Here is a 24,562-nt window from a genome sequence, read left to right on the forward strand (position 1 = left end):
AGTTTCCTAATGAACTTCTGAGGGAATATAAAGTATGCAGGTAAATGAGAATTTCACAAAGCAGCTAAAAAAGGGAAAGGTTCTTTATAAATTTAAAAGTGAAAGAGCTAGGAAGCATAGCAGGTTATTTTTCTGATATTCTTAAAAATGTCGGGGAAAACAGTTGGCTCTTAAATCTTCAGCCTCGTTGACCTGTTTGCAGGAGAGGGGATATTGTTAGATAAATTAATCTTACTGAACAAGAATCCCAAATCCAGATTTTGAAATTTCAACATGTGGCTCAACATCCGGGTTTCCCCAGTAGTTCACAACTACTACTTGTATGGCCTGTGCCTGTGCAGAACCCACTTAACAGCTGAGTAAATACTCTTTAGTTCTGCTCACACTTGCTTTATTTCTTTGTTTCCAAATATCTACTTCATGCCATTCATGTGCTTTTTATTCCTTCTTTCTACCCCTGGTGTTTCTGTCCTTTCATACTTCATGTTCTTGACAAAGAAGTTTTTGCAAAAACCCTTAGAGGGTTCTTTTTTTTTTTTAAATATTTATTTGACAGATAGAGATCACAAGTAGGCAGAGTGGCAGGCAGAGAGAGAGGAGGAAGCAGGCTCCCTGCCGAGCAGAGAGCCCGATGTGGGGCTCGATCCCAGGACCCCGGGACCATGACCTGAGCCGAAGGCAGAGGCTTTAACCCACTGAGCCACCCAGGCGCCCCCCCTTAGAGGGTTCTAAAGGCTAGATCGACAACCCTGAGTAGACAGTGCTCGCCAAGGACAGTTAAGAAGGATGCCAGGGGAGAGAGGGAGGGGAACCCACAGAGGACTGTGTTCCAGTACTTACTTTCTTCTCTCAACTGCCCTGGTCAGTGACTGAGATTTATGTGCAGGGGGAGGCTTCAAGACTAGAAAAGGGGAGTGCTTTGGAAGATCTGAGAGTGACGTTGTCTTTAATTCTTTTGCCCTTATCGAATTCGATTATTTCGGGAAGCAGCACTTCTCTTTCCTCCTCCCCCTCTCAGAAGATGGTTGGGATCTAAAAAAGGTAGCTTTTCCCCCACATCCCCATATGTGGCAGAAGGAATATGTTTATTTGAATTGGCTAGTGTTGTTATCTAAGAAAGCGAAAGGCAGGGAGAATAGGAAATAATAGCGTATACTGAGAGTGGGGGCGTATGTACTTAGAGATTACAGCTGCTTTCATCCAGCTCTGATTTGTCTTTTCTTGGGGCTTCACTTATCGTTTGTGGGTAACGTGGTGCCGGTGGGGGGGGGAGGCAGTTCTGAAGAGGGAGACATAAAAGAGATCATCCAAGTAACTACCTCAAGGTGAATCATGCCAGTCAATCAGAAAATGTGATTAAAGTTAGATGAATTTTCAGTGAGAGTCCTTGTTTCATTTGCCTTTATTTTATGAAATTGCTTCCTCTTGATAAATTGTTTTGAAAATAATTGCTTCAGGAAAATGTTTGTCCCCAGAATGGGTAGGGGGTCTGCAGCACATCCGTCTCTCTCTCTCTCTCTCTCCCCTGGAAGATCTTTCAGCATCTTGTGTTTGGTCTTCAAAAGACTGGAAGGTTGCCAGTATCTTCCTACTTAATCTGAAAGGGTTCCTCGTGGAGCTTAAATGAGAGCTGAAATTTTCTTTCCTCTTCCATATGTTTATAGGATGATCTTCCTGCCAAAATGTTTTGATACTGTAGGAGAAGCAGCAGAGATATGTAGATGGAGGAAGTTAACCACTTACCTATGGGATTAATGAGCACCGCATTCTGTTTCCGGAATTAAGGCAGTGTGGAAGAAGGCTTATCAAAGAACTTTCGGGGCACCTGGGTGGCTCAGTGGGTTAAAGCCTCTGCCTTCGGCTCAGGTCATGGTCCCAGTGTCCTGGGATCGAGCCCCACATCAGGCTCTGTGCTCTGCAGGGAGCCTGCTTCCTCCTCTCTCTCTATCTGTCTGCCTCTCTGCCTACTTGTGATCTCTGTCTGTCAAATAAATAAATAAAATCTTTAAAAAAAAAAAAAAAAAAACAACTTTCCTGGGGAGTTTGATTTGAAGAAATACATATGTGTGTGTTTTTGTTTTTCACCAGGTACAGAAGTCTAAAGCACTTTAACTATGACATCTGCCAAAGTTGCTTTTTTTCTGGTCGAGTTGCAAAAGGCCATAAAATGCACTACCCCATGGTGGAGTACTGCACACCGGTAAGTCAGATGCCTCCCCGCAAGAGCTCGCTCACCAGGAAGGAGCCTCACTTCTGTCCACTATTGCAGATGATGTGCGATGCTGGGATTTCTAAGTTCCCCGGATGTTCCCCGGCTAAAGGGACTCCTCATTGTGGCCTTCAGCTTGACTCGATCCCTAGTGCGTGGGGTGGTGCCGGGAAGCCATTTTCACACTGATCTGGCACAGCCCTAGCCGTTGTGTGGCCATGGGGCGTGCTGGGTGTTGGGGTAGGGGTGATGTGGGGTTCCTCTGAATCTCTGACCCACAGCTTTCAGTCAGTCTGGCTTAACTGATGCTAGGAATTTGCCTTCTATTTTTATTTCTTTTTGTGACTCTTTTGTGTATGTATGTATACATACATACATATATACCTGTGCCTTTGCCTTTCAAACTACTCTGTGAAGTAGGTATTATTATTATCCCATTCTTACAGATGAGGGCTCTGAGGTCTTGAAGTTACATAATTTGCCCAAGGTTCTATAATTAAAGGTGGAGCTTTCTCTCAAGATCTTGTTTTGGGGAGGTGTTCAGTGGCTCTTAGAACTTGGGAAGAATCACTGGTGACCTGGACAGGACATAGACTCGGTGCTCAGACACACGTGGGTATACCCACCACGTGTATTCGCTGCCTGTTCCATGGCATTGGGGTTATCTAGGAGCTTCCTGGAAGGGCAGGAGCTCGGGCCCTGCCCCTGACTTCATAAATCCCCCCTGCATGGTAACAGTATCGGCAGGTGGAAGCCACGCACTCGAGAAGCTTCTACTCTATTCTTTCTCTCTCCTGCATCAAAACAATGGCCCGGGTCTTTCACTGTCTTTCTCACTTGGATTCGTCTTGCAAAGGTGTTCAGTGATGGAGAATGAGCCACGCACCAGATAGAATGATACTCAGTGGGTGAAATGGGACATCACTGTGGACAGGATCATTTTTGTATAATACCTTCGGGTGTGGCCAAACTTCAGGTCACTACTAAGACTTCTACAAACTCCCATTGATCGAGGAGCCCTCGTAGTTCCTGCGCTTCACTTTTTCGTCATAACAACTTGTTGAGGTATTATTGCCACCACTTTACAGGTGGTGGAAGCCTTGGAGAGGTTAATAACTTGCCTAGGTGAGCCCTGCTAGCAACTGCTAGGCCCGGCCCCAGGTTTTGTCCATAGACTTAGCTCTTGACCCCCACTGTCTCTGCACTTAGGGAACAAGTGCCCTGAGGCAGAATGCTGGAGTGGTCTTTTACCCTGAAAATCGTCTGAGCTCAGTGCACTTTCCCTTTCAGACTACATCGGGAGAAGATGTTCGTGACTTTGCCAAGGTACTAAAAAACAAATTTCGAACCAAAAGGTATTTTGCGAAGCATCCCCGAATGGGCTACCTGCCAGTGCAGACGGTCTTAGAGGGGGACAACATGGAAACGTGAGTAGTGGCAAGTGCAAAACAGTCTCTCATTTGACATATATTTAAGCTCCTCTCAGCTGAACGCCCTCCTTCACTCCCAAGTGCAAACAGTCTCTCCTATTTCTTTCTTTAGACTTACGTTAGCCGAAAAGAGAAAAATAAGCTGACGGTCAATTGCCATTTTCCCACGTTAGTTGTCCCGTGACAATTACCTGCTCCAAAAGTGAAACCTGATCTTGCAGGGAAAGAAACTACGTGACAGCTACTAATTCCCTTATAAGAAATATGGGACTGTTTACAAATGAGTGATTCCAGTCTTTCATTTCGGTTTTCCTCCCTCACAAATCACTAGGCGTGTGTCTTTCTGTATCTGTGTGGTCATACCTAGTCGCTTTTATCTCCTTGAAAGAAAAGACATTCACAGGAAATTTCTTCACAGTAAGTAGCAATGATTCTCTTGATCAAAATGATGATACCTCCAACTCTCTGCAACCTTCTCGTGTTTTCCATAACGGATGGCAACGGCACACTTGTTTTTCTGTCACCTCACTCTCCACCTTTGGCTGTCGCTTTTCATGGTTCATACTTAATTGGTTGGTTTCTATTTATTTTGACCTCTCAGTATTTTTTTAATTAATTGACATTTATTTATTTATTTATTTATTTATTTATTTATTTATTTATTTAGTGGCTGAGTTTGCCTGTGTCTCTCTTCACCACCTCATTTTTTGTTTTGCAGTCCTGTTACTCTGATCAACTTCTGGCCGGTAGATTCTGCGTGAGTACTTCTGCTGAAGGGGGCTGCTACCACTGACACATTTGCTTGCTTGATTTGACAATTTTTGGTTCTGTTGGTTTGGTTTTCTTTTAAGGGCACATTAATTTCCCTTCCTTCATTTCATCTTTTCTCTTCCCGCGGTTAAGACGTTGAGAGTGCCATCTACCACAGATCAGGAGAATCAGAGCGAGGTTTCCGGGTCCCCACCTGGTCAGGTTTTAACCAGCAGACATCCTGGCCTGGAATCAGTCATCAAAGAAACAAATGGGTAGTTAGTTCTATTCCTGAAAGATGGGTTTACGTATTCTTCCGTGATAAGCTCCTCTGATTGCATAATAACATTCTTGAGTCATATTTTTTGAGATTCAGTACTTCAGGACCTTCGAAAGGATGATGGTTTGTTCTTTAGGGCCTGTTACAAGTGGACCATTAGAAATCAGCTGGATTTGTTTTACAGTGCGATGTGGAGTTTGATGGAATAATTTTAGTCAGGCGTGTATACTTTTTATCATGCTACCGGACTAATCTGCACACACATGAGTTTCTCAATTTTGAACTAAACTCACTTTGCTCTCCTCTCCAAACTAAATATTCAGCTCATAACTAGTTACACATTTACACTGGAAGGAAAGTGTACTATACACTATTGGTGTATATTAATAATACTGATACTAGATACCAGCAGATAATTGGTTTATCTTAGAGTTTATAATGTTATTAGAAAACTCTGGGGAGTCTGTGATTTATATATTAGCAAACAAAACATGCATTTTTTTTAAAGTTACATTGTGTGGAGTTTTTATAACAAAGTTTTGTTATTTCAGAGCGTACATACTTTATTAAAATATTTATTTAAAGTCAGACAGCTCTATTATCTAGAGAGGGAAATGACCAATTTAGAAGAACTCAATTTATTTTTATTGGGTCTCTTTTATTCTACCATGTAATTTAATTTAAAGTATATCCTTTTTTAAAAATCCTATAGTGATAAATGCAAGCTATTAATTGAGGTTTATTTTAAGTCTTTATTGGCCTAAAAGGAATATAAGGCATCCCTTTCTTTGTTAAAGCTGCATTATTGTGCCCCTTAATTTTGAGATATGGTGCCTATACCTGATATTTTTACTCATCAAGGGGAGTTATTTAGATTCAGTTCTGGGGGGGGGGTTTGTTTTATTTTTTGTTTTTTTCTATTTGTAGGTAATTGTTTTCCCTAACCTAGGTAGTTTTATTTATTTAGCGAAGTTTGAGCCTTTTCTAAATGAGAAACTTTAAAACAAACTGATAGACTGAAATCATCACTAAGTGAATGGATTTGTTCTGTGTTAGAATAAATTTTAGCCAGTTGAAATATCCAAAAGGCAAATATGCTACAGAATGACTTTAAAAATGCATGGATAGAGGTAACGCAAAATAACAAGCAAAGAATAACTAATGGTTCCTTGAATTGAAAAAAAAAAAAAAAAACCTTTACTGAATACATCAACTAATGAGGAAAAAAACATGACAAGTGATTTTAATGTCACTTATTTTTTAATAGGCTCTTTATGCATATTCTTTATTCTTTAAATATTTAATTAGCACCATGAGCTTGACTCCTTCATTTCATATCCCCCCATTTTTTCCTTTTTAAATACCACTGCCTGATTATTTTTATTTTCAGCACATATTGTAGTTTTCCTAAGTCAAAGAAGTAACATTTCTCTAGTTTCTGTAAAATCACAGAAGTACCATGGTGGTAATCCAGTGGCATGAGCAGTTTTAGGCATTTAACCTGGTTATTGCCTTCTTGTTGGAAAATGTAATGTCACTTATTTTAAGTAGAGGGTGTTTGCCTTCAACTTAGAAGAACTTTCAAATTAATAACATCTTTTGTTAAAATATCTTCCTCTAAAAACTAAAACAAAAAATTACTTTGCCTTTAAAAAAAAAAAAAAGTCTGATTATTCAGAAATAGTGGGAAATTATCCTTTTGAGGAAGAAAACCAGACCCAGCAGGCAACAGTCCTTTTCTTTAATGCCTGCATTTTTATTAACATCTTTGTTCAGGGGCTTTTAAGTAATTTATAAAATATATTTCAGAGCTCTCCTGTTAGATAGAAGAGCCAGGTCCTGAGGTGGCTTAATTTTGCAAGAATTCCCTCTGATGTTAACAGATTCTTATGTGGATCACAGAATTTGAACGTTGACTGACATACAGATCTTTGGTTTTTTTTCTTAGCAGAAACCCTTATTTACCTGTATTTGTCATATTATTTTAAAAACTAAATCTAGCCTGAAACTTTTCTGTGGTTTGTCCACAAATCAGACGAACAGTATCCTTTGAGCTAGTCTGCTTGGAAACCTTAAACAGATGAAAACTTATTAATGGAGTTTTCACAAAAGAGAAACCCGTGGTAGGTGGGGACATAATTGGCCATTAATAGTAACAGGGCTCATCCTTCTGGGGATATCTTTTTGTGTATAGGAAGTAGAAAGGGAGAACTGTGTTCTTACCATCTTTTGGAAAAGTGTTTCAGAAGGCTTTGCATTTAGTTTTGTTTCTGGACTAAGTGGTTTTCTACTTACTCTTGTTTTTTAAATGATCCTTCTCTGAACAGTGTTCCCTTTTGGTTCATTTTCTGGTTTAATAGGTACCTCCGTTAGTATACTTCTTTTTTTTTTTAATTTCTGGTTTTAGGAGTTCTTGTGCTCAGGCATGCTGTGTTAGGTGCTACATACATTAATAAGAAAAATCACATGGATTAGCCTCGAGGCTAAGAATTAAAGAGCTGCATAATATTTTCTGTATAAGATTTTACCAAAGTGTTTTGGATTTACATGCCTTGTTTTCTTGGTATAGTTATGCTCAAAGGTCTCAGGTTGTCTTTCTTCTATACACTACCAAGGTGGCAGCCATTAGCAGGAAAAACACTTAGACATTTTCTTCCTGGTGGGCGTTTAGCATATCAGAAGTATGTAAATGAGAAAGAAAAGAAGTATGTAAATGAAATACTGGTTTGTTCCAGAAGACAGCATTTATAAACCAAATACTCCAAGTACAAAATGACCTTGACCTGCAATGAATATTTTAAAACAAACCATAGCATTTTTCTAATAATGCACTATTCCGTGGTTCTAAGAAATGAGGTGAACTCTGCCAGACTAGAGAGAAGATTCACATGGAAATCTCTGGATCTACCTAGTAAATTCGGTGGCCATCCCTATTTCCTCCTGACAACTTAAAGGTCTTTGTAGTTCATTACAAATTGGATTAGAGTGACACTTGACCTAGACAATACTGGTTTTGTAAATAAGACATTTATCTCTCTGGGAAGACCTCAGTTCCCTAGTTGTTTTCTATACTGTGTTGTAATCATGTTAGGATTGTGTGTCTTCTTTAAGAAGTAGGGAATTCTAGCACACTTCCTAGGTAAGCCTAGGTAGTAACTACATGGTTTTTTTTTTCCCCATATAAGTAAAAGCAGATGTGTTCTTCTTAATGTTTTGACCGCGTCTATTAATGCTGTTTGGACGTTGGGCTAAACCAGACCTCACTGAATACAGTACTGTGGACTTTCGGATCTGTGCCTTTACCTAAAGGCTTTCTGTGTCAGGACAGAAATGGAAGAGAACTTTTGTCCTATTCCAGTTATGACCAAAAAGCACAAGTCCAAACCGGTTTTCAGAACAGATGGATTTTTTCCCCCTAAGGTTAATCCAAAAGATACAATAAAAACTTCAAGGGTAATTAATAGATCAGATACAAAAGTGTTGGGGGGGACTATTAACCTGACCAAATTCTTAGTCTCTGGAGCTTAAAAAAAAAAGGTAGGGTTTTACACCCTAAAAGCGTATAGACTTTTCATGCTAACGCTCCCCCCTCTGGTTTTCTTCTCTATACGTTAGCACACAGTATCCCTGATGATAAATAATTCAGATATTGTGACATTTAATTGGATTTAGCCATTCTTCTTTAAGAACATCACAGTATCATTGTGGGTCATTCAGTTCTATTTTATGAAGTAGCAATATGGTCCTGCTACTAAATCATACTAAATCGGTGGATATTTTGCTTCCTTACAAAACAGCATAGACCAGGACATCTCAGTGTGTGGAATCTTAACAGGTCCTGGTCTGGCCTCCTGGGAACTAAGATTGTTGACTATAAATGTACCAAGCAAATGTACAGCTTCCATTTAATAAGAAAGCAGCTAATAAATGGTGTGGGGGATAAACTACTTAAAATCTTTAACCACCTAGTGCCAACACAGTCTCAGAACTATAGGATGTGAGACATGACAAGGTAGGAGGAAAAATGTCACAAAGATATCGTCTCCCCCAACCTTTTCTATAATTGAAACGTTCCAGAGAAGATTTTGATCTCTTTTGATGGCTTTGGGGAAAAAAAAGTATGAGAAATTACCTCTCAAAGTTGGATTTAAAATACTTGATGATATAGCTAAGATACAGGAACAGCCAAATGTGTACATTATCCAGAGCATTAGAATAAAAGCATTTTAGGCCATGTATATAACATGACTGTGTGGTGGGGGTTTTTTTCTCCATTAACGGATGGTATCTGTGACTAATCACATTTTCTGCCTTATAGGCCTGCCTCGTCCCCTCAGCTTTCACACGATGATACTCATTCACGCATTGAACATTATGCTAGCAGGTATGAGACTAGTTGAATGCCAGGCAAATATTGATTGAAATAACTAACCAAGGAAAGCTAACCTATAATCATTTGAAACAAACCTTTTCTTTATTTCCCCCCAATCTTGTCTGATTTCTACTAATCCACTTGCCCTCTAACTTGCATGCCATTCCACTGCATGCTGTTTTTGGGCACCAGTAAGAGCATTAGTCCAGAACAATCTCCCCTCACCCTGGCCTTTAAACATTTCTGATAGCTTTGCTATGTTTTGCATACGGAGCACGTTTAAAGAATTGGCTTAGAAATCATCTCACCTTCTTAGAAAAACTGCTAGACCAGCCATCCATGGGTGAAGAAATGATACTACGTTCTCTAGAGCATATGAAAGCATCGGCTTTCCATTTGCGTGCTTATTTAACATCATATGCTGTAAAGAAGAGAATAATTAATTTTCCTAATCCGTGCAACTTTTGGTTCCACCTTCTTTCTGTTTCAGAGAATTTTTATGCCTAAAAACCGAATTGCTAATTGTAAGCTGTCTTATGCTTGTTAAATAAGTCTGTGAGAGTTTGGTTAACTTCTTTATTTTTTAAGTGGTAAGAAGATTTTATTATTGTCTGAGGGGAAGGAGGTTTTTGAAGGTAAAAATTGGTGGCAGACTATTCAGAGAGCTTACTCTGAGTCCATCCTTTATCAGTAGTCTAACTGCTAAACATGTTTGTTCACAGTGGGAAGCATTAACTAGCTCTGTAAGTCTGTCATCAGGGGAAAGCTTTAATTGTCTTAAAAAGGGGGCGGGTAGTGAAGGAACAGAGTGTATTTGTTGTTAGGGAAGCTTTTCTTGTAAAAACAAAGGCCTGTTCTCAGTGAAAGCAAAATCAATCTGTGAAGAAGAAGAAGAAGAAGAAGAAGAACCAAATACAACTTCCCTTCTAATTTAGAGGGTAAATGTAAAGCTACTAAACTAGCTGTCATCCGCTACTCACTGCCTCAGATGGTTAGGGCAACACACACATTCTCTAATTTGAAGGATTCTTTTCTCTTCTTGCCATGATTTATCCTTTAGTTTTCAGGAATGTTCGATTAGGTCTTGAATAGATTCTAAGAAATCACATAAGTTTTAATGAGCTTTTACGTTTTTTATCAGGCTAGCAGAAATGGAAAACAGCAATGGATCTTATCTAAATGATAGCATCTCTCCTAATGAGAGCATGTAAGTATCCTGTCTCTTTTTACAAAATGTTCCTGACGATGAAATTGCTTTGAGGGCTGTAGAGGTAGGGTAGGGCAGAAGATAGGAATTAGCATTAGACTCACTTGATCTTTCAAGGAGCCATTCATTGACGTTTTTGTCTTTGACTCTTAACCACCTGACACGGAATGAGCTCATCCAGAATGTGGCATGACTGGTATTCCAGAGTAGCAAAAACAGTGGGCCTTATTTAATACCAAGTTGCATAGGCTCAAATAATGAAATTATACAAAATGGTTAATCTTTGACCAAACCTGCCAGATATTTAAAGGGATTGGATATTAATTTTTAAAAGTGATGGCTAAGTAGTATTTTCTCCACTCGGGAAGCAGACATATAATCTTAGTATGGTTGCACTGGTATTCCCATCTGGTAGGTTAGTTGGGCATTTTCCTTCACAGATCCAAAGCAGTAAATTTCTGAGATTTAGCATCATTGTTAGCTAAATCAGGTGAGGCAGTCTGGTGAAGGATTTCAGAAGACAGGGTACAAATTTAGGTCGAAGTTGTTTAGTGGGATGATAAGCCAGTCCTGTCAAGTAGAAGGAAAGAGAGAGCACGATGCTAGAAATGGTAACAGGGAAACAGTGGCTTTCTTACCGAGTTGGGGAAGTGTTCACAATGAGGAACTCAGAGGAATAGTGCCATGAACCAAGGGCCTGAGGTGGAGGGAATTGATTAAGAAGCTAATATGAAGGAGAAAAGACAAGGATCTACTAAACGAATAGATACTTTAGAGAGAGAGGAAAAAAAATTCTAGTCAAAGCACAGGAGTATCTCTACTTTGCTAAGTTACGGATGTCTCACCACTTTGTCATGGAGAATCTAGGCAAAGGGAAGAATGAGTGGTCAGTTTATTATGTCGTCAGTGTGGCAGCCCAGGGTCACACCCAGTCAGGCAAGAACTTTTGTAAGGATTAGGCTGAGGGAAATAGCATCCGAATGGCATGTATACATAGCTGGTTATGGAGGACATGAGAACAAATCATCTGGTAGATAAAGGTGATCACCTGCAAAGGTGAGTGTTGAATCAAGTTGACAGTCATTTGTATATGACTGAGTTACTTAAAACAAAAACAACCTTTTCCCCAAACAGAAGTAACTGTGGTACATACTCTTTCTCAGTTACGAGGATAAGTACTAGTAGGATTAGTATATAAAATACTTAGACAGGAAAATATGTGGCCAAAGAATCAACCAAATGGAAACAACCTGAATGATTTGCTTCTTTGTGTCACCAGTTTTGGTGATTAGAAGCTCTAGCACATTCAAATTATTTTAAGTTGTATCTGTATAATAATGGCTGCCATTCATTGCCCGCCTGAGAGAACAGTAAGAGAAATTTAATTAAAGCTCTGTTGTAATTAGGCACAGGAAGTTCTTGTAATAAAATTTCAGAATTTGGGAAGAGGGATAATAAGTAGTAAAACATCTTTTTATAATTATTAAATGAAATTTAGCTTTAGCTTATTCTGAGGACATAAAATCCATTTTGACTCCATGTTAGATGCTAAAACCATGACATTTTGGGGGCAGATCTGGGGAAGATGTTTGGGGAATTGGTTGACTTCACTTAAATGTTGGTTTTTAACACCCAATAATTACTTTTAGACAACTTCTCACTTCTCAACCAGTTACCTGGCTTGACAGACCAAAATCATTTAAGTCAGGAGGATTTTTTCCCCTAAGTACCTGTACTGTTTTTCAACTCAGAAGACTTAGGGGAATATTAACATAACCATCCTACTCCTATCTAACAAGAAACAAAGAGTTTTAGCCTCTCATTAAGAACAGAACGAAGTTCTTAAAACTTAGATGTACAAAGGCTTCTAAGGAGCTAGGGGCAATACATTTAGGAAATAATTTCTCCTGTGTATTAGAGAGTTTCTAGTTTTAAGGAAACATTGCAGCTGCCTCCCCAAATGTAAGCCCTTTGCTTCTTTGTTCCTGAAGATTAGTCCTTAAAACTATTCTAAAGAATGAGTTATTCAGTCTTCTTTTAATTAGTCATCCCAGTGGCTTTTTTTTCCTTCCAGTTTTTGTTGTTCTCTCTGAACAATAATTGAATGAAACCATCAATTGTCTCCAGTTTCATTATTGTTACCATCTTGCCTCAATGGCTTTTGTAAGTTCAAACTGGCTTAGCAAAGCAACACTTTGTGGTCACTTTGTCCTCCCCTGAAGAAAATATTCATTATTATAAAGGTTATAAGGTTTTTTCCCCTGGTCATTATTAATAAGAGCATGGGTTTAGTGAACAGGTTATCTTGACAGGCTTGGTAGCATAAGCATTATAGAGCCATTGTTATGTCTTTTAATATCTGTTAACTATTGGTTTAATGGTCAACATAGAGTCCCAGTATTTCCATAGTTCTGCTACTCATTTACCCATGTAAATAGGCCAATACAATTCATTTGAAAATCTGAGCAAGAAATACTTTGAATTGTCACCAATAAGATCGTAGATCACAACCTCAAAATATCAAAATGTCTTTAGAAACAGGAAAAAGGGTCTAATTAATGGTTAAGAGCAAATGTTTCTATTTTAAAATACACACCCGAGTCCCTGACCCCCAAAGCAAAATAAGGGGGGAAAAAACCAAAACCTTTGATTTTATTTTCCAGAGATGATGAACATTTGTTAATCCAGCATTACTGCCAAAGTTTGAACCAGGACTCCCCCCTGAGCCAGCCTCGTAGTCCTGCCCAGATCTTGATTTCCTTAGAGAGTGAGGAAAGAGGGGAGCTAGAGAGAATCCTAGCAGATCTTGAGGAAGAAAACAGGTGAGTTTTCTTTCTAGCTTTGTCATTGGTATGCAGGGTGCATACACATGCACACATAGAAAAGCGCCAGGAATCTTCACTTAGAGTCATTCTGTGTCTAATTGTTTTCCACAATAATCTGTTTAGCTCCATTTACAGATTCTCTCTCTCCTTTTTTGTTACCTGAAAGAAGAAAATGTACGCTATAGTATAATTAAGAAGTCCTAATTTAGGGGTGAGAGGAATTAATGCTAATGGTGGTGATTGATTTGTTGCATGTGTTTCAGAGGCTTTGATTTTATATTTGAGAATAGAATTTAAGAACAAAGCAAGTCCTTTAATTTCATGATTATATGATTTGTACATATATTTGGCCATATTATCTGCCTCAAAGCATTTAAGAAAGTAGGTTCGTTGGCTTGGTCTGATCTGGGAACAAATTCATGCATCTTATTTTCCATCCTCAAACATGGACATCATTTATGCTTGCCATCATAGCAGACTAGTGAGACAACTCCCGTTGTCAGTCATCATCTCAAAAAGATGTTCGTGGAAAAATAGAAACTGTAGAAATGAAAAGCCTGGAGAAGATGCACAATGACGGCAGAGAGGACACAGATGTAAAAATCGGGGGTACCGTGTGGTGTCAGGATCATAGAAATCATTGGACATTGGCTTTTGTGTCACATGTATTATATCACAGGTCTCTTGGTTAAGAAAGGCTTTTCCATATGACCACTTGTGACTCACCGTACCTTCTTTAGACAAATACTACCAGGCAAGTCTCTAAAGGAGCAGTTGCTCAAATTTGTGGGAGTTGAGAACCTTTGTCTCTTCGGTTTAGCCCAAGGCACCAAGACCTGTGAATCTAGACAGTGCAGTGTGCCTGAGAACTGGTGCCCTGGGGCAATATGTCACATCAAAATGAAAAAGCAAACTGCCATTCATCCATTGCTTTGTGCCACCACTGCTCTCTGTCCAGCTCTTAAAACCCCTGACCTGTGGCCATGCTCCTTATACAGCTGGCTTCTCTTTATTCTCTTTCTTACCCCTCCAATAAATCCTCCATACTGACTTGAATTGTGTATTTTTCCAGAACCAAGACCCTTCATGGCATTCTAACTTCATTGCATTTCTGCATCTAGAAAAAAGAAAAAATCAAGCTTTTCAGCTGGGCACTTAAAACCTTCCAGAATTTTCTCTTGACTTCCTCTTACAACATTATCTTCCTTTGTACCTGTGTTTCAGCCACGCTGCTGCAGCAGCTGTTTCTGAATACATCCTACTCTCATCTACTTTCTGAAGCTCAAGCTGCTTCTCAGCCTTCCTGCTCACCCCCATTCCTTCCATAACTGTGACCTTCCTCAGAATAATCCTTCTCCATAGAGCACTGTTAGATCCCGACATTTGGAAGTAATCGATCTTTTGCCTGTATTCCCTGAGTCATGTGAACCTTTCTCAGAGAACTCCCTGATGGTTTGCCTTTTTATTAGTTACTCCCATTTCCTCAGTTTAGCAAAAACAGTGAATGCTTTTGGGGCAAATGGTCCCCTGGAGTACCTAGTACCGTGTGAATACTTAGGGGGTAATCAGGAAATGTCCGGTAAAAACCTAACTTCAAAAATACATCAAGGATGCCCCATGAGTACCATCTAGGAGGTAATACTGAACATTATGTTGGTTTTAATGGTAACATTATTTTTGGCCTTATTTGAAATAAGACTGGCCTTGAAGGTGATGGTAGATAAAACATCTCCCCCTCCTTTATTGAGGATCCTCCTTAGTATCCCTCTATGTTAAATCTGTAGTTGCTTTAGGGGTCAGAGGCAAAAAAAGAAAAATTGGGATTGGCGTTATAAGCCAAATTTGATGTTACCCAAGAATAAAATATTTTTGTACAATAGGATTGTTGGCATTATGCACCATATCTTTCCATGTCATTGGGTAAGAGTTGGGTCTTGTGTGTTGTTGGCACACTTTGCTTCCATACCATGACAACCAGACCAAAGGGTGTTGGTAAAGAGTACTGGTAACTGTCATTTATCTATCATTTCATTATTTCCAGAGCACTTTAATGTTTTCCGGTCATTTAATTTCCCTTAAAGCTGTATCAAGAAGGACAGAGAAATGCTGGTTCACTGAGGTTCAAATGGCTTGACCCAGATTTCACAATCAGCAAATGGCAGAACCAACTTCCGGTCCAGATTTTCTGACTCAAAATAGCCAACCCTTGTACCAGAGAATAAAAGAGAGTCATTCTTTGTAAACAGAATTTACACAGAATTGTGGCATATTCCTTGGAATGTACCTTGACTCGAGAAAGTAATCTTTTTTTAAGGTTTTTGTTTTTATTTAAGTAATCTCTACACCCACTGTGGGGCTCAAACACATGACCCTGAGGTCAAGAGTCGCATGCTCCTCTGACTAAGCCAGCCAGGAGCCCTGAGGCAGTATTATTAAGGACTGTACATGAATAAACCAGTTCATGTGCTTGTGGTACAGTGATAACCACTTTCTCCTTAAAGATATCCAAGACCATTCCCCAAAATGGGATGGTTTATTCTGTCAAAGAAAAGAAGATTGACACCATGGCTTCTTACAGCTCCGAAATGAAGGATCTGATGTTGGTGCAAGTCTTTCTGTAAGTCCTTCTGACCCTCCAGTAAAGGTCAGCAAGAGCTGCTTTCTTCCTCCCTCCACTTTGTCACGTTTTCACTTCCTACCAAATTCCAAAGAAATGTCTCTCCAGAGCTCCTCTCCTGAAAGTACACTGTCTGGTTTCCTTTGCTCTGTCCTCTCTCGTCACACAGTTCAGCGCAAAGAGCATCAGAGCCATAGCTTTGCCTTCGTGATCCCTGAATTGAGTGGTGCTTTAAGGGGCTTTAGTTCACCCTTTCCTGTCCTTCCTTTGAGAGAACCCAGGGGCTCAGCAGATGCCCTCCCCTCTCTCAGGACGCCAAGCTGACTGTATTTCCTAAGTCAAACTGGGCTATATAATCAGACTAATACAAGCATACTTCTAGAGAAAATGGGAATGGATATTTAAAGATTTCTTACTTATTTATTTGAGAGAGCAAGAGAGAGCACAAGTGTGTGCATGGCACAAGCCAGGGTAGGGGCAGAGGGGGAAAGAGAGGGATAAGTAGACTCCCCACTGATCCCCACATGGGGCTTGATCCCATGACCCTGAGATCATGAACTGAGTCAAAACCAAGAGTCAGATGTTTAACCTACTGAGCCACCCAGGTGCCCCAGGAATCAATATTTGAAATTGTCATTGTCCTTTATGCTTACCATATCTCTCTGTATTTTGTGTTCCTTTATTCTGTAGTTCACACTTACCTCAAATTACAGATAGCAAAGGAAAGAGTCTTGGAGATTCCCACTCCTGAGGAGATAATGTTCTTGAATTCTATCATTCTTCTTCACCACACCTCCCCACAATCCTGTTGGAGAAGAGAGAATGGCCAATGTAGAAGTGTCTCAGGGGTGTGTTACTCGGTCTTTAGGATTCGTTTCTCCGAGTTGTTGGTCATAGCGTTCAATAAGTATTTGTTGAGTAAATGGAAGGAATGAGTGAAATGAAGGTGAATCTGTTTTAATTGTAGGACTCACACATGTACCTTTGACGAAAATTATTTTTAAAGCCTAATTTTATAAAGCAGTGCCTTTTCAAAGCTGTTCTTCTGCTTGTTTTTCAAAGTACATCCCTCCTCCAGACTTCTTGATTAGCACCAAGCATTGCTTTGTCATAAATTTAGAGGGTTAAACATCCATCCTCCAAATCCTAGACCATGTATGTCTCACCCATTGGCGTTCTCTTCACTGACTGTTAGCACTACAGATAACAAAGTGAAAGCTCTGAGCAAAAGCTACATCTGACTCTGAATTGTCTCCAGAGTGTCTCATAAACTTGGGTGACTAGTGACTTTGACAGTCTTTAATGTTTCACTTTAGCATAATGTCTTATCCTCACTCTGCAGATCATTCAGATTCACTGTCACTGGATGGAGACCAGTTGGATATTGAGAATTGGATCTGTTGTATGTCTTCAGCATTGCAAGCTCAGAGTTGGCTTTTTTCTTGCATAGATTCAAAACCGTGCGCTCTCCTGACTGAAATCAGTAGTGTCAGATTCCAACGTATTTTTCTCTGCACTGTCTAAATGAAGTAAGACTTGCCCATGAATTTTAGGTGTGACCCTAGCAATGAAAAGGAAGGTAGCTTTTGTGAGAGACCAAAACTCACTTTCATCCTGCTGCCTGCATAGCAAATTCATTAGGTTGCTCTCGAGTCTAAAAGGAGGGTACATGCTAACTTGATTCACTGGGAAGTCTGATGTGAATTAAAGTTGTCAGCAGATTTGTTATATGACAGCATGGAACTGTGGGCATTCCTAGTACCTATTCGGGATCTTTCACAGGCCTTGTTTTCGGGCGACTGGACACCGTGTAGTCTGAATTTGAGTTTTCCTTGCCTCTTTTCATTTCTTCAGTGATTACGCCAGATTGTAAATGTTCTAGTCACAGAAATTCTAGATGGGTATTTATGCCACAGGGTTGAACTCGATGGAAATCATGATACTGTTGCTTGACATTGTAAATGACAGCATGACCTTGGGCCCAGGGCTAGCCATTCTTTGCATAGTCTCTGTGGTCTTTACTTCATATTCCTTCTGTAGGCCTTTCTACGAGTCTCTAGTGATGGTGAGGAGATAACCAAGATGAAGGGAAGCTGAGAGAGGTCAGGAGTGGGCCTTCCAAGCAGAGGGAGGAGCAGTAAGTGTCAGGGGTGGGAGACAGGAGTGGCAGGGGGAACGGTGGGGGAAACTGCAAACAGCTGTGTTATTTTTGTGATGAGATGGGAAGTAGGAGCAGATGAGGCTGGGCAAGTGGGCTAGGTGTGGTGGGGAAGGGCCTGGTTCCACTTCACCTGGGACAGGGAGCCACTTGGGCAGAAGCCCTGGATGATACTGTTAGATTTACACTTAACATCCATTGTTCCAGCAGCTGTGTGGAGGGTGACCTTGAAAAGAATTGTACTGGAAGAAGGAATTCAAATTGGGAGGTATCATGGAAACTCACAAGAGATCATTGGGGCCTAAAGTCAGGCAACAGAAAAGGGGGAGACAGGCTGGATGTGAGTAGCATTCTGGGCAGAGGTGGAGTTGCTTGATGTGGTGGTTCCACAGATCTGGGGAGGGAAGGACCGAGTCCCAGTTCTGGAGGGCATGTGGCGAGATGATGGTTGTTTGCCTCGTGGACTGACAGTTCAGGAAGAGGAGAAGCAGATCTCTTCTTCATCTCTATTTTTAAAACAAATATCAGTTTATGATATTTACACTATCTATAGACCTTTTTCTGCAAGGGCCGAGTAGCTAGAAGCCGGTGAATGGGGTGTGGGAAAGGTTAAGTTGAGGGCCTGAGGACCCACCCACAGGTAAATGTCTGACAGTCAAAAGTGGAACTGTGAAGCTTCCAGAGATACTAGACCTAGGAGCCACCAACTCCCAAGTAGTAGTTGAAACTGTGCAAGTGAATTTACCGACCTACCCAGGCAGTATGTGGCAGAAGAACACTGGGCTCGGTGGAACTCTGGAAGATTTGAACATTGATTTAATTACCTTTCTAGAAATAGGCCATCATACACATTAAATGAAATCCAAGTGGTTTGAAAGGCACATAGAGTAAAAGGAGTCCTCCTCTAACCTTCTCCCTTGGCTATAGCGTTCCCAGCTCCAAAGGCTACCAGCCATGTTGGGTTCTTAGGTATCCTTTCATAAGTAATCTCTACACATGCAAATCTTTGCAAATATACTTGTGCTTGTTGGGATTATTTCATACAGTATCATGTGGGGTTCACCCTGGTGTTCTCCTTTTACTTAAAGATCCCTAATTACTTCTACCTGCTGGAGGAATATGCCAGAAAAAGAAGGAAGGAGAACTTGGGGGTGATGGGAGCATTGGCCCCAAGGGGGCAGGAGGGAGAGTGGTTACGGGCACAGGAGGAGGCATGGCTCTGAAGGGGAGAAGGGCCACCTCTGAAGACTGTGGTAGATGAAGAACTGAGGGTTTGGAATGGTCGTAGGGAGCATGATGGAATGAGTGTCAAATGTCCTATTGATCTCGCTGATAATCAGTGGGCATGGATTCTCCTAGCTAGTCTGTCCATTTCTTTGAAGTTGGATTGTGGGAGAAAGAGCAGTAGTCTGTGAGGAATTTCCTGAAACTAGGCCTTCTTGTCACTTGGCAACATGTGCCCCCCAAAGGAAAGGGCTGCAGAGCTTAGATAAAGGGGGCTAGTTTTCCCTCAGAAATCAGACATCCAAGATCTGTTTTGGCAAGGGAAGCCACCACATGAAGAGACGCTTTGTGAAGAGAAGCTGAAGGGCAGACACATTGAATTTTTTTTTTTTAAAGATTTTATTTATTTGTTTGACAGACAGAGATCACAAGTAGGCAGAGAGACAGGCAGAGAGAGAGGTGGAGGCAGGCTCCCTGCGGAGCAGAGAGCCCAATGCGGGGCTTGATCCCAAGACTCTGGGATCATGACCTGAGCCAAAGGCAGAAGCTTAATCCACTGAGCCACCCAGGTGCCCCCAGACACATTGAATTTAATAAGGTGGACAGGAGTCAGCCAGTTTGGCTCTGCTCAGGCACGGAAGGTGGAGTCACCATGATTCAGAGGCTCAGTTTCAAACTAACCAGTCCAGTAACGGAATTTCTTTCAGCTTATCTGGAGTTAATCAGATGAAAGCCTGAGGGGACCAGTTCACCATATCCATTTCACAGAAGGGGATGGATAACCCAGAAGGACAATTTATTTCTCCCTTGATCCTAATTCTCTTTATAACTGTCTTGTTACACTCAATGTTTTAATGTTGCCTTAAACCTTTTTGGGGAACAGTATGGCATTTATGTACAAATACTTCATCTGTTTAAATGGGGAGTGTATGTTTTTTAGAGACTGGAGTTGTCACTCCATTCCAGGTCCTCCATCTCACAAAACAGACGTCTTGGAAATCAGAATAAAAATCACAGTATTATCTGGTGAGCTTAGATTCTTAGCACAGGAAATTGGATAGTCTTGAAGGACTAGCAGAGAAACCAAAGAACCTTTCTGGTGATAATATTCAGAAGGTACAGGTACGGCTGTCCTCCCCTTGAACAGCCTGGTTAAAGGTGAATCTCTTACAATCCAGTGTCCCTTCGTGAAGACCCTTATCATCCTGTAGGCTTGTATTACCACACCGTCTTGCTGTAGGAGAACTGACTGTTGTCCTCACTTTCTTTAGTTACTTTCCAGGCCTAAAGATATAATTCCAGTTCAATTCAGTAGATAGTGAATGCATACTGTGTTTTTCCAAGGGCCGGTGCTGCAAAGGTGACTAAGCCTTGGTTCTTACCTTCACGGAGCTCAAAATTAAAGAGAAGGCATTAAAAATACAAGCAACTAATCATAAACAGCTCATGATAACCCATTGTTAAACCTCTCTGGGGGTGCAGAGGTAAAGGATTAATTCTGTCCAGAGGGATTAGAGACGCCTTCACCTATGGAGTTGAAGCTAAGGACTGATTAGGACTTTCCCAGGCTGAGCGAGGGGAGAGGATGAGCCTCCCAGACTGGTGGGGCAGAGAGTAATGTGTGGCCAGAGCATGAAAGAGGAGAAAGAGAGAGTAGTGGGATGGTAGGTGGAGACCACTGTGCAAAGGGCTTTATATGTCCTGCTAAGTAGTTTGGGTTTAATCCTGTAAGCAGTTGAATGGAGTTTTTAGGAGAAGGGGAAGAGGGAGCTAAAGGCATGGAGATGGATAGAAAGATCATGGAAACAATTCGCGAAAGATGGCCAGGTTCTAAGCTAAGGCTATTGTAGGTGAATGAAGAAGGGATGGGGAAATGTGAAAGTCACTGAATGAATGGGGCCAGGGAAGGATGGAGGAGGGAGAACTTGGATGATAGGAAAATTTTTGATCAGGGAATGTGGAAATGATGATTCAAAACCAGACCACACAACATAGAACACACAGGAAAATCTACTGATTCGCAAAGGTCAGTCCACAGGGAAAACGAACTGGGTGCAGGGGCATCAGGTTCTCTTTGTTCAAAGAGATTCAAGGAACAATTTGCTGTACTGATTCTGTGTGTTCACTTTCTTAAAAAGGATTTGAAAAAAAGCACAGTGATGAGACTCCCACCGTCTAAACAAGAAATCGGTGAACATAGTAGGGATTAGCACAGTTGCTGTAACTGAGATTCAGATATGGTCCCAGCTTCCCTGCAGCCAGTGGGATAGGAGGAAACATTTGTTGATCTCTGAATGTGGATGAAAGGAGCATGCACTTTCCAAAGGAAACACCATTTTCCTGGCTCTAAATAGTAACAGAAATTAAAAAATAGCTGTCATTTAAGTACCATGTCCTTGCTATAGACAAGAACTGTTGTAAGTACATAGGAGATCTTCTCTAATCCTTACAATGACCCTGTGAAGGAGAAGTTGTCTCCCAAATAAAGACTCCATGGCACCAAGTATGAAGGACATGTCACGTAGCTAGCAAGAAATGGGGGTTGGATTCAAACTTGGGCAGTCCAGGACGCTTAAACAGTATTAACACTTGATGGGATCACTGGCTGGTGTCCTTTTTATAACAGAGATGGAAGATATTTTATGTGATTGCTTCTAGTGCCTTTGATTAATTGCTGAAAGCTTAACATTAAAGGCCATAGAAATGATATTTCTCCATGGAAGAAGGTCATTGTTGCCTAAAATGTGTTCTGCAGAATACCTGTAAGATACTCTTTAAAAAAAAAAAAAGTGATTCCAAGGACAGACCAGCTCTGGAAACACTTGTTTTGGAAGGTCATGATGGATTCATCTTTGCATTGAGGAATATAGAAGTAAAGTAACCGGTTTAGCTTTGTTTAACCCAATGACTTACTTGACCTTAGCCCAACTGTACTGTTCTATGGCACAGACTTTGCTTGTAGTAGGAAATTCAAGTCTGTACTAAATTTTGAAAACCATGCATGGAGACAGCACAGTTGGCTCTCTCCTGTGGTTGGTGAGAAGCCTAGCTCTTGCCTTTTGGGGGACATCAGAGGAAGTAGCTATAACAGGTGTCTCTGCAGATGAAGCCTGGATTTTTCTCACAGTAGTTATTTTTGATTTGCTCTATCAGTGAAGCCCTATAAATGCAGAAACCAAAATGATTTAGTCTGGAAGATCCAAAGATAGGTATTAAGTCATCTCTCATGGCCATAGAAAAACCTTTCTACTCTATTTATGGAGCATCCCAGTGAGTAACCCTGGCTTTCTAATCAAACTACAAAGAAGAACTTCCACCAATAAGTTGACAAAATTAGTTTGATACATGGAATTCTTAACTGATTGAATTTTGAAAGATGTCCACCCAAGATAGCCACTTTGACTTCTGTCACCATTACTGTTTAATCTTTTTTTTTAAAGCAGTTTATGCAGAAGCCAGTTGTTGTTACTTGAGGCTTCCCCTGGAATGTGAGATACATATATATCTCAAAATTTTATACACACACACACATATATGTGTGTGTGTGTGTATATATATATATATATATACACACATATATGTGTGTGTGTGTGTGTGTGTGTATATATATATATATATAAACAATTCATGGGAAGCTAGTGCTTCCTCTTTATATCTTATAACAGTAATGCAGGTACAGCGGTCATCTGAACAACAGATTAAGGTATACATTTAAAAGATGTGTAGCTACTCTGTGGTCCTGTGGAATGCTACTTGAGGAAGCAGATTACTTCTCTGGCACTGAAATGGTAGGGGATAAATGGTCAGTAGATCAACATTGTGTGGCTTAGCAAGTTCTAGTTCATGGACCCCATGGCTAATGGAGACATGCAGGAGACATTTGAAAAGATGGACCAGAAGTTTATATGAGAAGTCTGGATGGAGGCATAATGGGCTTGGGGGTGTGGAGGAGGATGGAGTTAGAGGAAGTGGAGGCCTAGGGAGAGGTTAGGGACCTCCTAGGAAGAAAATACACATGGAAGAGATGAAGAGGAAATACACACTTGTGGTGTATTTACTATAATTGGGTATGCCGCGTTAGAAATGGTTTCCTGGTGTGTATTACTTAAGTGGATGGCTTCCGCACGTGACTCAACTCATCCTTCTTTTTCCTTTTTTTTTTAAAACTACCTTAAAAATTAAAGTTGACCCGCCCCCCCTTTTTTTTTGTATCTCCCAATCCTGGATTACTTATGGTAGCCATCTGACAGCTAACTACAAGTCATAAATAAGTCCCTGTGATCCTTTTCCTCTAATTCTCTAGTGAATCAAAGGGTTTATTTCAGAGATAGAAATAACCTGTATCTTTGCTTTAGCAAAGTGCATAATTCCAAGTCCTTTGACGTTAGGGTCAAGGTCATCACCATGGTAGCACGAGGCAGTATTCCTACACACTTAGCAGGTGAGTTCTAGAAGGGTGAAGGGTGGTGTCTCAAATCTGTGTAGTAGTGGGTGTACAAATACATTTTTGGGGGTTGATTTTTAGTGGGCTGCCTTGTTTTCCTCATTTCTTATGTTACTGTTCTTGCACCCGTTGAGGTATCATTGGATGGAAACATCTATTTTCTGGGCTTATTTTTAGGCTCTTAAAGATTTTATTTATTTATTTGACAGACAGAGATCACAGGTAGACAGAGAGGCAGGCAGAGAGAGAGGAGGAAGCAGGCTCCCCGCTGAGCAGAGAGCCCGATGCGGGGCTCGATCCCAGGACCATGAGACCATGACCTGAGCCGAAGGCAGAGGCTTAACCCACTGAGCCACCCAGGCGCCCTATTTTTAGGCTCTTACTAAATCCATCATCTAGAAGTATTGAGAAGTATCTGCATAGATAATTCTGCGTGCATCTATAGACGCCTTTCCTTTTGAACATATGAGTTAAACTTGAATCCTTCACTGTAGGAGAGAGCATGAGAAAAGTAGTCTTCACTGGGGAAATAATCCTGTGTGCCGTGAGAGGGAGGATTTTGAATGTAGAACTTAATTGTGTGTAGGAGCCTTATTGAGACATAATTCACGCACCATACAGTTCATCCATTTAAGCTACAATTCACTGGTTATTAGTATATTTGCAGAGTTGTGCAGCCATAATCATGGTCCATGTTAGAACAATTTCCCCACCCCAAAAAGAAAGCCCTTGCCTGTTTTTGGTCACTGTTTATTTCTCCTGAGACAGCCTGGTTCAAGCCCTAGACGGCCAGTGATCTCTTTTGTGTTTCTGGGGATATGCCTATTCTGGACATATGAGTGGAATCCTACGATATGTGGTCTTGTGTTAGGGCTTTCTTTCATGTAGCATAATATCTAAAGGGACCTATATGTTGTAGCGTGTATTTGTGCTTGTTTATTGATGATAGCCATCACATGGAGAGGCCACGGTTTTCTCATCAGTCAGCATGTGGCAGACACGTTGCATTGAGTGCCTGTTACGGACAGCGCTTCCCTGAACGTTCA

General features: G+C 40.7%; 1 protein-coding gene and 1 long non-coding RNA gene across 2 annotated transcripts in view; one reads left to right on the forward strand and one right to left on the reverse strand.

Moving 5' to 3' along the window:
* The window catches only part of DMD (dystrophin), a 2,124,834-nt gene that overhangs the window by 2,057,632 nt on the left and 42,640 nt on the right, over positions 1-24,562 (forward strand). The window contains 6 exon segments of the mRNA XM_047715765.1: positions 2,089-2,200; positions 3,500-3,636; positions 4,358-4,396; positions 8,988-9,053; positions 10,183-10,248; positions 12,912-13,070. Coding sequence (XP_047571721.1) covers positions 2,089-2,200; positions 3,500-3,636; positions 4,358-4,396; positions 8,988-9,053; positions 10,183-10,248; positions 12,912-13,070 — 579 coding nt within the window.
* On the reverse strand, positions 4,511-16,479 carry LOC125091787 (uncharacterized). Its single transcript, XR_007124755.1, has 3 exons — positions 16,392-16,479; positions 9,350-9,462; positions 4,511-4,635 (listed from the first exon to the last, which is right to left on the reverse strand). It is a non-coding gene; the product is annotated as an uncharacterized LOC125091787 (long non-coding RNA).

Source organism: Lutra lutra, chromosome X (assembly GCF_902655055.1).
Source record: "Lutra lutra chromosome X, mLutLut1.2, whole genome shotgun sequence".
Taxonomy (NCBI): domain Eukaryota; kingdom Metazoa; phylum Chordata; class Mammalia; order Carnivora; family Mustelidae; genus Lutra; species Lutra lutra.